We start from the raw sequence: 13,842 nt of genomic DNA on the forward strand, positions 1-13,842 counted from the left end.
TTTACACAGATCTTAGGGTAGACTATCATATTGCACACTATGAAGTGACTTTTTTGGCAACCTCCCTTAGGTAGAGAACTTTGCGTCCTGTGAATGATTGCACTAACACTGAAAACATTCAGAAATCATTGAGAGAACATTTCGGTCTACCAGGGCATTCTTCAGTTGACTTGGAGATTGCCATGCTGGAGACTAGCATGAACCTGCTGCATAGGAGCTTAACAAGAAGTTCGCTTCTATACATTTGGGCTTAAATGGAAACAATAGTTTGCCCCACTACAGGTGTTAATTAGTATACCAAAATACCTAATACTCACATTATTATTATGTATTATCACTTAATACTCACACATTATTGTCCTCCATACAAACAAACAAATCTGTGTACATAAAAATGAGGATTTCAGGCATCTGTGTCTAGTGTTAAAGGGTGAGGTTGTGTGAGAGTTGAACTTATGTGCTTTGCCCTCCTCCTCTAGTTCACCCTAGGAATTCAGAAATCTTTGCTTCTGTTTTGGGTTTTTTGGGTTGTGTTTTTTTTTTACTAACCACAGCATATTGTTGCATCCAAACCTACTATGGTTAGTTAGTTAGCTAGTAAACTATGGTTTACTAAAGTGTTTGCATTAAACCATGGTTTATGAAGATGACTTTCTTTAGTAAATCAGTTAAGATTAGGGTTTGAAAGTAACACTAAACCGAAGCCGATCAGAAACAGAAGTGGGAACTTCTCATCCCCTCATGGCCACTCTGGAAGAGAGAGGAGGAGGGGAGTGTGCAGCCCTGAATCTCTCACAAAGCTCATAGCACTAACCCATATTTTAGCATTGCATGTGAAGACAGCCTGCAGGTAACCTGGCATCTGGTTTTCAACATGCGGGCTTTGGGAGGAAGGAGAAACATTCAGTCATGTGAGCTCTCGCCCACAGTCTGAAGCGCTACAATTGAGAAAAAACAACTGCTGGCTATAAGAACTGGGCCTTGATTTTAGTCTTGGGAATGCACATCAGTTTATTCTCTGTCTCCCTTATACTTTGTTCTATTGCTGTTTAGTGGGCTATGTCTACAGCCGCCTCAGACCTTCTGCTTAATAGCCAAGTGCTAGGAATGAATGCTGGCTTTCTGCAGGTTCAGGGTTTAAGCTGAGCAATAAATTTGGGGATTTGTTTAGCATTAGCACATGCGTCTGAAATCTGGCTCAGATTTCCCAGAATCATATATGTTGGTGATGTAAAAGCATTTCTGTACATTTACGCATGATGTCCACACAATGCAGGTTGGCTGCATGATGTCCACACAATGCAGGTTGGCTGTGGAAACACTAGCAGAGCACAAATATTTCTTAGGACAATTGCAGTGTGTAGAGCTGAGTATAGAGTTAGAAGCTACTGTTGTAGCTTTCCTATTTAGAGATTTCAGAAGCAAAATAACAAGTGATGCCATTTGCAGAACAGAAGAGAGGTCTCCAGCCTCATTTGTTAATGATGCTGCAACTGTTCAGCTCAGAATGTGCAGGCGCACGTCTTCTACTGGTGGGTAGATAGGTGCTAAGTACCTATATTATAGCTGCACAATGTAGCTGATAGCTTCTAACAGCTGTGCTAAATTTCAGACAATATACCACTTGTTCCTTCACTGATCATCAATTCTGGAAATTGAGACAGTACCAAAATTATGTTTAAGGAGTTGTTTGCAGGGACGTTTCTAGGTCCTTAAGAGACTTTTGGACGCAGCTCAGTGACACAAATTTGCATAAAAGCTGTGTGTACTAGTTTCTTCTATATATAGTTGAAAATGTAGGCCCAGGAGAAGGGAAGCCATCATGTACTATTCAAAAAAAAGGAGGGAAAGGGCAGGAGATCAGGGGCCCAGTGGAAAAGACCCCCTGACAACCCACCTGTCTGTCTATATCTTATTCAATGATTTGGAACATGTTTAGGTTCTTATATGAATTGCTGCAATTCTGAACAAGCATTTAATGACTAATACATTATTTATGCAGTTGATTTCTCTCTCTTTTGTCTTCATAATTATTAAGTTGTATTCAAAAGGAGTGGTCACCTTTAATTCAGCTGTTATCCAGTGGCATAAACATCTTGCACATTGACCAATTGATAGTAGAATCATTCTTTTTATTTTTATTATTATTAGCTTGGCTTGGAAAAGACCTGGCACATGAATACATCTTGTGTGGTAGAATGCCCTGTGAACTGCCAGCTGTCGGACTGGTCTCCGTGGTCTGAGTGCTCTCAGGCTTGTGGCCTAGCCGGTAAGTTTGGGAGATTCTCTTTGATGCCTAAACGTCTTAAAACATGAGCCTCCAGCTCATACCAGCCACTGAGAAACAGAAGGGGAAATTGCTTGGATAAAGAGATTTGTAGGGTTAGGGAGGTTTGCTTTGCCTGCCTGCAAGCTTCCCTTATGCCACGCTTGTGCTAAGAGGATCAGGATTGTCAAAATCCATTTCTGACTTAGATAATGGAAATGAGAGATGGCAAAACACTGCATGGAACTATTGCAGGGGACTATATTTGTGGCTGGCAGATCAGAGTAAACATAAAACAATTTTAGGCCCTGAGAAGCACCCAAAGGTGTTGGGCTGCTTTCCTACAAATTCAGTTAGCATCAATATATGGTTATAAATGCATCTCTTTTCAGGTTGTAGATTCCAGAAAATCACAAAGTTCTGTTTGCACTTAGAATTAAATTGTGATGAACAATTTTACAAATATGTGTAAGGCGAGAAACCTTAGTAGGTGATTCAAATGTTACAGAGCATCCTCTAGAACCTGGTTTAACAAACCAAGAGCCTGCCATGACTCTTTCCGTGTAGGTATTTTCCTCCCTGGAGCAAATTCCTCCTCCCCACTTAACCAGGGTTACATTTAACCCGGATCTGAAACTGGTTCAAAGTGGTTGAAACTCTGCTACGATGAAAGCATACAGCCAGTGGCAACCACTATGTGGTAGACATTGGCCACATGTGGACAATCATATCTTGTCCATCCTAATTTGAACAAGCGTCTTGTGTGGCATACTTTTGTTCTGTTTCTCGCTTCATGAAAGCAGGGGAAACAAGCAGGAATCTGCAGTAAATTACAGTGGTACCTTGGTTTGCAACCACTTTCAATTACAACCGTTTTGGATTACAACCACATCAAACCTGGAAGTGTGTGTTCCTTTTTTTTTTGATCACAACCCATTTTGGCGAAAGCGCACCTTGGGTTACAACCTGTTTTGGTTTACAACCGGACCTCCAGAAGGGCTTATGGTTGTAAACCAAGATACCACTGTATTATCTCCAAACTGGGAAATGATGGTTAATGGCTTCCATGCAAGCCAGGATGTTAAGCCATGGTTTAAATTTGGCTTAATGTTCTGGCTTGCCTGGAAGCCATTAGCCATAGTCTCCAAATCTAGGCACACCATGAAACTATAGTTGACTGCATTTTCCTGGCTTGTGGCTCAACTTGTGTGAAGTCACTCTATGTAGGGGAATGAGGCTTGTTCATATCTTTGCTTTCTAAGTCAAAGTATGATAGTCTAAATCATAGAATCATAGCATTGTAGAGTTGGGACCATGAGGGTCATCCAGTCCAACCCCCCTTGTAATGCAGGAATCTTTTGCTCAACATGGGGCTCGACCTATGGCTGAGATTAAGTGTCTCGTGCTTTACCGACTAAGCTATCCATTGTTCATCAAGTATATATTTGGGGCCAGTTATATGACATTTTCACCCCTCAGCACATGCACAAGATAGTTGTTCCTTTTGTGCTACTGTGTTGGGAAGGGCATCACACCACAACACTGCATGCACTGACTGCATTCATGGCTAGAGGCATTTGACTTATTCAGCATCTCAGCAGGAGAGAGGGGATTTTAGCTAGCTTCTAATATAGCTCTGCTGCCACCCAGTGGACTCTCAAGGGAAGCTTGTATAAAATTCCATTCCTCTGGGGACAGAATGTAACTCAAGTAGTCTTACAGCTGCACAAGAGGCAACAGGTATTATATTTTAAAATAATGATTCTAATCATTCTCTTTTTATAACACCATTATGCCTTTTAATTTAACTAAGGGCTCATCCAGGCTTCCTTTTGTGTTGCCTTTCTAGGCACTGGGCTTTGTGCTGAATTGGAGCAAATGGCAATTGGGTTTTCCACGGACTTCGTTTTGCTCCATTTCAGAGGTAAAATGCAGGTTTCCCCGGGGACAGCACCACGACATGGAGCTTTAAAGTGCAGGCCTGTACCTAGAAAGTACGGCGTGAAAGGAAGTCCTAGTATGGTGTCTACTTGTAGTGACAAATACCACAGTGCATTTGGGTTCAGGTGAAACAAGACGCTGAAATAAGGCTTTATTGCCATCACTGGTCAATGAACCTTTTAGTGCTACTACAAGTCACACCCACACACTCTCGCACACTCGTCCTTGTGCTAGTGCTGTAGTGACATCTGTCTCTGTAATGAAATGTAATACCTTAGGAAGAAAGGAACACAATCAACCCAGAGGATCACAAAAGGGATGGAGGAATGCAAGTCCTTGTAAATAGAGCCTGGGTCCTCCAGCACGCCTGGGTAGCGTGTCTGCCTTAGCTGGCCTGAAGATTAATGGCTGCTAAATCCATACTGCTTTAATTTTCTTTCGAGTCTAAGTATTTTTCTCTTGTGAGACTAGTAGACGTCTATGTTAATGGGGGGAGTATTCAAGAATTTATAAACTAAACAACTATTTAAACCAAAGCAAGATAATGTGAATCACCTTTATTAAATGCTTCTAGGTTTGGAACTTTTGACTTTGGAAGGAAGATGCTACTGCATCCAAACACCAATATTTTGATTCCCCCTTAAAACATTCTATGTGTCTGTGGTTGTAAACAAAGTTTGTCATCCTCAGGCACAGGTTGCAAACTCTTTAAGCCCTTAATACTTGCCCCAAATTCATTTACTTTATTTATTAGAGTAAGAGCTACAAACAACAAAAGAGTTGTTTATAATAAAATCCCTAGAGGGATCAGATCCAGTCATGAAATGGGACTTGATTTAACTCATAGCAAGTGGACTTACCAATATTTGCTGTTTTCTTAGGACCTGGCACCACTTCCTCAAAACCAGTTCTGAGAGAACTGGTACGAGGTGCAATTCCTATAATTATAATAGTACCAGAACAAGTTTTTCTGCTAAACAATTCAATGCATGCAATTCACAACCCAATGCCAAATACGATTTTACAATTCTTCTGAGGTCAATGACATTTAATTCCTATTTAATATGCATATTAATTATCATCATGAGATCCACCCTCATGCATCAGCTGATTTTCTATCCCATCTTCTCCCTGGCAGTCCTGCAAGCTCTTAGAAAAGGCACCTCCAAGGGTTGGAAGACCCTGCTGAATGAAGTGGCCCATGACAACCCCATACATAGAAAATGATTCCATGCATTTTTCTGTGCCTTCCTCCTTTCTGCTTAGCCCCTCATGTCACAGACTACCCCAACTTACAAGGAGCATTTTATGGGTGGCTTCTAGGGCTGTTGGGGTGACGATAGGAAGGCAAAGCCAACTTTGGCCTACACTGTGGACAGATCTCTGGTCCCAACTTCTTCATCATTTTCTTCTGATTATTATTATTATTCATGACCATCACTATACATAGTGTAGCACAGATTTGCATAGTAAGCAAAATACTGACAGGCCCCTCCCCACCCCTCAAAATCTTAGACCACGGCTCAAATTGTCCCTTTGGATGGCCCAGTATGGCCTAACAACTTGAAGAACCTATATTGACCTCCAGCTAAGAATTGGCATTTCTCTCATTCACCCAGGAGACTGATTTGACACAAGATCTCCTTTCGCTCGTTCCTTAGTCTCTGTTGATGTCAAGGGGTCTTCCACGTGTCATTGAGCTCCATTTCCCATCAGCCCCAGCCAGCAAGGCCAATGGTCAGTCATAGTGGGAGCTGAAACTCTACACACATTCACAACCGGTTCCTTATTGCTTTCAGACCCAGGTCTGGATTAAGTAAATCAATCCTGATCCTGAATAATGGAAGCCAGAGGCTGAGACTCCTTGATGCATGAGACTAATGTCATTGTTACATTCTCGCTTCTCTTCCTCTCTCTGTGTTTTGAAGGAAGGATGCTACGCAGGAGAACTATTATTCAACCATTCCAAGGTGACGGGAGACCTTGTCCTTCGCTAATGGAGCAGTTCAAACCATGTCCAGTAAAGCCCTGTTATCGGTGGCAGTATAGTCAGTGGGATGAATGCAAAGTTGAGGTAAAACAAAAGTTTGAAGCCTTTCCCTCCATCTCATCCTCAGATACACACACACACACACACACACACACACACACACACACACAGCTTATTATATTGTTTATTAAGTACCTCTAAACTTCATTCTAATGAGGTATCAGAAGGTGAGCTGAGCACTACCTCAGACTTCTTAAGTGAAATGGAAACCAGCCATACTGCTTCACATGTCTCACTCTTGTGACTCAATTTCCAGTGTTTAGCGAGGAACATCTCATGAGGACTATAACACTTTAGAATCCATGTTTGAATAAACAAAGTTACTATCTGCCCATCATTACACAGCTGTTGTGTCAGGAGGAAAGATTCTACCTGAGTCTTGCCTCTGACATGCTGGTTTTCGTTGTGTAAGGAAAGTTTAATGCAGGAGCACAAACTAATTTTTATTCTATTTATTTCTTCAAATGTATATACTACTAGAGCAGGCATCCCCAAACTTCGGCCCTCCAGATGTTTTGGACTACAATTCCCATCATCCCTCACCACTGGTCCTCTTAGCTAGGGATCATGGGAGCTGTAGGCCAAAATATCCGGAGGGCCGCAGTTTGGGGGTGCCTGTACTAGAGTGTAAGAAAAACACACAAAGCAGTTTACAAAAAGCTACAGTCGCAAGCACATTCTGGCATGGTGCAACCTCTTTCTGAATATTTGTGGTAGCATGTTTCAAGGCAACAGATCTAAAAGATCTAGAGGGTTTTGCTTAATCAGAAAGCCTGCATGAGTCCAGAGGGAAGTTCCACACTCAAAAGTAAACTTAACAAACCCACTAAATGGTGATTGCATACATAAAACGACTCTCTGTTATTTTACATTCAGTAATTACATTATGATAGTAAGCCTTCCTTCCCAAGACTTTTGTTCACTAAGAAATTATGCCTGCCGTCATGCATAAAATTAGAAAATACGCACAGCTTGATTTCTCTCATATATCTTTTGTGCTAAGCTTAAGGAGATGCTAGAATGCTAAGAGATCAGAAACTGAACAAGATAGGGCAGAAGCACTAGCCTTGGCTACCACAAATCATATGAACTTTGGCAAGCTAAATGGGATTGATACACTTGGGCTGCCTGCCAGTTGATAAGTCCCATTGAATGTTTGTGGAATTCTCTTCACCCTTGTGAGGAAGTAGGAGCAATGGCTTTTTCCACCTGCAACCTAATCCTTTTTATGGTTCTCTTCTTCCAGAATGCTCAGTGTGGAGAAGGGACAAGAGTCAGAAACATTTCCTGTGTGGTCTATGATGGATCCAGCGATGATGCTGGGAAAATAGTGGATGAAGAATTTTGTGGGGAAATTGAACCGGTTGTTGATGGCAATAAGAAAATGGTGCTTGAGGAAACATGTACCCTACCTTGCCCAGGTGACCAGCTGTGTTTGCATGAATGATGAACCTCTGTTGAACCCTAGAAAGTTATGTTCTTTCCCACATTTCATTGCTGTATGCTACAGTCAGTGGAGTTATCTGCTCACTCAAAGTTTCATGAGAATGTGATCTACCGGTAAATTATGTAGCCCCTTGTGTGGTTGCACTGGAAACCCAGACAAGAAGGAGTAGGCAGGATTAGATCCTTATAAGAGAGGGAACCCAAAGGTGTGCAGGAAAAAACCTGCATTTAAGAAGAACCTTTGGTTTACCCCAGGGCCCAAAGGCTGCACATGGATGCAGTACTCATGCTTCAAGTGTTAGCAAACATTAGAGCAGCAGGCTGATGTGAGCTCTCAGCCACCTGGTGCTGTGAATTAGGCTCAAGGGTGAACTCCCTTCATGTAGTTCCTCCTACTTTCAACTTGGCAAAAGACTCTTTGAAGCCAAAGGAGAGAAGGAGCAAACTTTGCTCTTGGTCCTGGTGCCAGCACTGGGCCTTGAACACCTTCTGAGATGGATTTATTCCAATTTAATGTGATTTCCCACCCACCTTTTGAAAGTAAATGTTCAGAAGTAATTGCAGCCTGTACTAATAGCTCTGAGCCAATTGTTCTCTAGTTGTCCTTCAGCTTCCACCAGGTGCTGATTTGGGTGAAGGTAATTCCCCCATCCAAAAGCTGGCCATCCAAAAGCATTGATGGCTGTTCATTACTGTTCACAACTGCTGTTTCACCCTTTGGCTGCTGCTATTTACCCCACTGTTTCATTCCTCCCCAAGCGATTTAGGCCAATCTGGGGTCACACATGACACCACAATGTTTAAACTGGTTTTGTGTTCATTATTGTCCTTAATAATGACAAAAAAAAATGATGATGTAAACTGCCTTTGGCACTCTTTTTAGGGCTGAAAAGAGGCATACAATGTTTGTATACATGTTTGTATAAACTAAGATTTTGCTACGTGCTGACATCACTAAGGGCAAATGAATCCCATGAGAATGGGGTTGATGCTTCCTGCATTGGTCAGATGGGCATTATTAGCCAATCTAAGATCACTCTTGTGAATCAAATGCTTTCTTGGGGCTTTTGTAACAATATTTGAAAGAGTGATTATGGGCAGGGCTGTAGGTTCAGATAAAGTTTTTAACAAAACTTGCTCTCTAATGTCAACTCAGTACTGGATCCTAACAGCACATCAGAACAAGTGCTACAATGCTTCAAGCTCAAATTTATTGCTCTTTAACAGATACCTGTAATCTTTAAAAATAACGAGGGCAGGGTGGGGGACATTGTTGCTGTTCACTCATAATTTTGTAGAGGAAGTGACCTTTGCTTGAATGGCTCCACAATTCACCCAAGAAAAGATTAACTGCCCTCTGGGGATGGGTTAATGAGGCACTCTAGTTAATGTTTCCAAAGAACACTACATGCCCTCCTATTATACATACATCGTTTATTCAATAATTCATTTCTTTACGCGAGTCCTTAATGTTAGCAAATAAAATCCCCTTCATTAAGGCATCCTGTTAAACATGAAGTTGATTTTATTTGTTGTCAACGTAATGTAAGGCAACATGAATTTTTAATAGTCCTTTTGCTAAAATAATTAAAGCTCCAAACTCATTTGCAAGCCTAGATGCCTTTTTCACTTTATGGCCCCCATACACAGGGCACGATTGGTAAAGCTGACTTTCCAGGAAACCCACATTCACTTAACATGCTGTGTTTCGTGTGGCTCTGAAGCCATAAGAAAGCTTTGGGTGTGGTAGTATATTCCGGCGTATAAGACAACCCCTGACTTTTGAGAAGATTTTCCTTGGTTAAAAAGTAGTCTTATACTCAGGAATGTACAGTATATAGTCTTTGCTGCTTTCAGATCATGAATACCGAAATACCAGATACACCAATGAGCAGATTATCAGTTCAAACAACCAAGTCTATTTGTGCCATCACTTTGGGGTTTGGGTGAGGTTTATTAAAACAACTATGCTGGGGCAGGAGATCCATGATTTGCAACCAAATAATCCTATACAAATCTTTTAACACTAAGGTTGTGGCATAATGTTGCAAATCCCTCATGTTAATTAACTTCTTCATTAATACCTTTTGGGCAGGTGACTGTTACTTAAAGGAGTGGGCAGAATGGAGCCTCTGTCAGTTGACCTGTGTAAATGGCGAAGATCTTGGCTTTGGGGGAATACAAGTTCGATCTCGAGCGGTGATCATTCAGGACCTAGATAATCAACACCTTTGCCCAGAGCAAGTATTGGAAACAAGGCAGTGTAATGGTGAGTGTTAAAATCTATAGGCAAGTGAGTCTTAAAGTATATGTGCTCTGTTAACTCACCATTGATCAGGGGGGGAAAATAGAACAGGGAACCAATGTGCTTCTACAGAAACAAGAACACAGGATAGAGATTTTGACTCTGCTGCCCTGAGAGGGAGAAGTAGGGAGCAATGTTCAGCTGTAGAACATGCATTGCATGCAGAAGATCTCCAGCTCAGGCAGAGTTGGGAGATTCCTTAGGTTTAGAGCAGGGGTGGGGAACCTTTTCATCAGGATCAGCCTCACCAGTCAAATTTGACAGGCTGTCCACCAGTCAAAGCACTCTTTGAAGCGGCCTCCACTCCCTCCTCCTGCCAAGTGCCGTGAGATGCCTTTGCTTGCAAAATATGCCTGTTTTTCTCCTTTCCCCTTCACTTGACCAAGAAGGGAGAAAAAGGTGGGTGAGGGGACGAGGGGCACACAGACTTCTCCAGTGTTCTAGCTAAGCTTGCCTGACAGGTTATGTCAAATCATGCCACATGATTCGAGCTTGGTGGAATTCTCTAGAAATGGCCTCCTGGGCCAACTGTAGGTGCTGGCAGTGAACTAGGCCAAGGATTCCTCACTGCTGGTGCAGATAATGCTGAGCTAGATGGACCAATGGTTCAACTCTGTAAAAGGCAGTTCCCTATGTTTTTCTCAAGCCAAATGGAGGATTTCTGACAGTGCTACTGTTTCCAATTCAGATGGCCAGTGTTATGAATACAAATGGATGGCCAGCCCATGGAAGGGATCTTCTCGAACAGTATGGTGCCAAAGGTCAGATGGATTAAATGTTACAGGTAAGTGTTCTTCCCCTTTCACAATCTCGAACACTCTTGAGCCTTATTCAGAAAAAGTAGAAATATCTCTTTGCTATGATCTAGATGGGGGTGCTGTGTTGGGACCCCCCAGCAGGGCTTGCTTGACGTAGGCAAAACCTTCCTTTTAACCTTGAATTTTGGCCCTTAATTTGAAGGGTCTAAAGTACTTGAGGCCACTTTTAATGGAGCGGGTTCTGTAACACCTGACATTTATTTGTATTTATGTGAGGGCTTTTTTTGGGGGGGGGGTTGATTTGTTGTAATTGGTTTTTAGTGTTTATATTGTGTTGTAAGTTGCTTCTGTGGGTAATAATGTCAGTGGTAGACACCATGTGATTAGTGTTTGTGATTGCTTATGAAATTAGCAAATTCTTACACAACATTAATCCAGGGATTATTGACATGATAGGCTGCAAGAGGTTACTTAAGAGTTATTAAAGGGTTGTTAGGATCAGACTACAGGTATTAAAGTTCTACTCATATACGTGTTTCAGAGCTCATTGAAGTTTCCTACGAAATGTTAATGAGCACTCATGAAAGCCTGTGATTATTAGCTTTGCATTGGGTTCCTGAGAATTGCTAGTTACTGTGTAAGCCAAACCATAGCTAACTAGCTCCTTTAGCTTTGGGTGTAATATGGATTGGGAGCGGTAGAGCACACCCACGGAACAGATTTCTGCCACTTCAACATATTTGTTAAAATTCAGCCAAGCCTAAAGCACTTCTATGTCTTGTTGATTTTGAAGAGATTAGCACATCTAAAACTGCTTCCCATCCAAGTCGGCGGAATTACATTTTGGCTGGGTTGTGTGTCTTCAAAGGTTTTAGAACCTGCTTCTCAGATGCTATCCTCAAAGCAGTTTCCAGCAATAAAAATGATGGATTGTACCCACTGTCAAGTTTGCCTTGGAGAAAAACACTTCTACTCACACAACATGAGTTTTGCTCGTTCCCCACCACCACACACACCTACGGCAGCTCTCCATGTAACATAGCAACTCTTAGGAGCAACTTTTCAAGGAAGTAAGTGAGCAGTGGAAACCGGCAAAAATCAGGTATCCCACCTTGTGAGAGTGGAAGTGCTTTCTGCTAAGAGAAAGTTGCCATTGGATATAACCCTATAATTACTATGTAAAACATTTTTTTAATAAAAGCATATAATCATAACAATCGACACAAACTAAGAAATAGCATTTGAAATAGCAACTCACCAGCTGCATCTCAGAGGTCTACCTGAACATAAAACATTTTTGCAGCTCCCACCCCATCCAATAAAAGAGCATGCCAAAAGAGCACACTTGTTGTGACAGGAGGAGTCTCATTTTTCAAGGGGCCACCACTAGAAAGACTACTTGCCTCCAGTGGCGGAGCTTCATGCTCCAGCACCGGGGGGTGGAGAGCAGGTGGGGGTGGGGCTGGCACGCGTCCTGAGGGTGTGGTGCAGTGTCTGCAGGGGCGTGGTGCACATCCTGGGGGCGCATGTCCTGGGGGCTGGGCGCCCAGTGCGGGCAGGGAGGCAGCTGCGATGGCACCCTGCTGGGATTGCGCTGCCGGGGGCGGGGCACTCCCCCCGCACTCCTCTTCCTTCCCCAGTGCTCGCCTCAACACCAATGATTCTAACATCTGCATAAGGCTCTGGTTTTTAGAAAATGAGGAGAAATATATCTAGGATAAGGGGTGTGCCTATATATATATCCAGACTCAGGGCCCATCCACACTTTTGTTTATCCTGTGATTTCTAGTCACGGGTTCAAGAGGTTTCTTTTTTGTCCCCTGGAAAACCTGCTGATCACTGCTGATTTGGAACAATCTGCAGAAAACCCAAGTGATGTTTTCCCCGATTCAGCAGTAAACAGTGGGATTTCCAATTGAAAGCAGTTGGGGGGGGGGGGATTACAGCACTATTCACATAAGATCATTCCAAGGCTAGTATTACTTTATTGATAGCCATTCTACACTGTGTGTGTTTTTTTAACAGACAGTATGTGCAGTCTTCTGGAAGTAAGAGGGCTGGGCCTAAAAACATTGCATTGATGCTGTAATGCTTCTCTGTAGCAGTGTCAGAATGTATATGTGCTATCTTGAAGCTCACTCGGTTCAACTGCATTGACATTTGTATTTGCTTATAGAGCACTGTTTCTCACATGTTCTACTTCTATCACAGCCTAATGGTTCCGAGTGGCCTTCTTATATCCAAGTATTATTTTTACAGATACGTTAATTCAAAATGAAACGGGTGATGAAGCTGCTCTTTCCTCCTGTAGCCCCCCAGATGGCTGACATTTTGCAATAAGGGCATTTACAGGCATGTGCATCTTATTGCCAGGACATTCAGACTTTATTCCATTTCACTTGCCAGCTAGCAAGACTGATTTGGTTCTCTGTTAATCCCTTGGTTAACGTACAGCTACCTAACTGCATCTAATTGCATCTGCTATTGTCAGGACTTCATCATTGTTTCTCACCAGTACATGGGCATAGTTGTTTCAGGATGCAACAGCAAACTTATATTGAGTGGGCAGCTACATTTTACTGCTGAAGTTGTTTGAGGAAGAAACAGGCAAACTGGGTACTACTGAACGATGGCAACAAGAATCCTGGCTCAAAACAATGATGAAAGCCTGTGTGTGCTTCTTTGGTTTAAAACAATAACTGTGCCACATTCATAACCTTCTAGCTACCGAGAATTAAGAGCAGAGCACCAAGAAAGATCACCTCTTGAGAACCAAAATATTTTTTCAGTTACTTGTTTTACTCTAGTCTTGAGCATGTTGTCTTGCCATGCATGCAACAGCCTTCAAGGAAGGGGATGGGGAACATGTGAGCCCCCCAATGGTGTTGGACTACAACTCCAGCCATCTCAACATTCTCCAAAATGTTGCATGGTAACCTAACCCCTTCTTGTGGGGGGCCCCTGCAAATTTGCTCGGTGTTCGGAGGATGAAGACAAAGGACGTTCATCTTGTAGTGAATATGTTTTCTCCCATGTATCATGCTTGTCAATAGTACTGTTAGTGGCATTAAAGCCA

The 13,842-nt window shown here is 42.4% G+C and overlaps 1 protein-coding gene across 4 annotated transcripts in view; it reads left to right on the forward strand.

Moving 5' to 3' along the window:
- THSD7A (thrombospondin type 1 domain containing 7A) overlaps positions 1 to 13,842 on the forward strand; it is a 282,061-nt gene that overhangs the window by 262,059 nt on the left and 6,160 nt on the right. For 3 of the 4 annotated variants that reach the window (XM_035129456.3, XM_088653998.1, XM_060280749.2), the window contains 5 exons: positions 2,152 to 2,269; positions 6,136 to 6,281; positions 7,504 to 7,678; positions 9,799 to 9,972; positions 10,697 to 10,792. In XM_035129456.3, coding sequence (XP_034985347.3) covers positions 2,152 to 2,269; positions 6,136 to 6,281; positions 7,504 to 7,678; positions 9,799 to 9,972; positions 10,697 to 10,792 — 709 coding nt within the window. Of the gene's footprint in view, positions 1 to 2,151; positions 2,270 to 6,135; positions 6,282 to 7,503; positions 7,679 to 9,798; positions 9,973 to 10,696; positions 10,793 to 13,025; positions 13,213 to 13,842 lie in introns of those variants that run through there. The other variant, XM_088653997.1, reaches the window with a different exon arrangement.

This window comes from Zootoca vivipara, chromosome 11, assembly GCF_965207765.1.
Source record: "Zootoca vivipara chromosome 11, rZooViv2.hap1.1, whole genome shotgun sequence".
Taxonomy (NCBI): domain Eukaryota; kingdom Metazoa; phylum Chordata; class Lepidosauria; order Squamata; family Lacertidae; genus Zootoca; species Zootoca vivipara.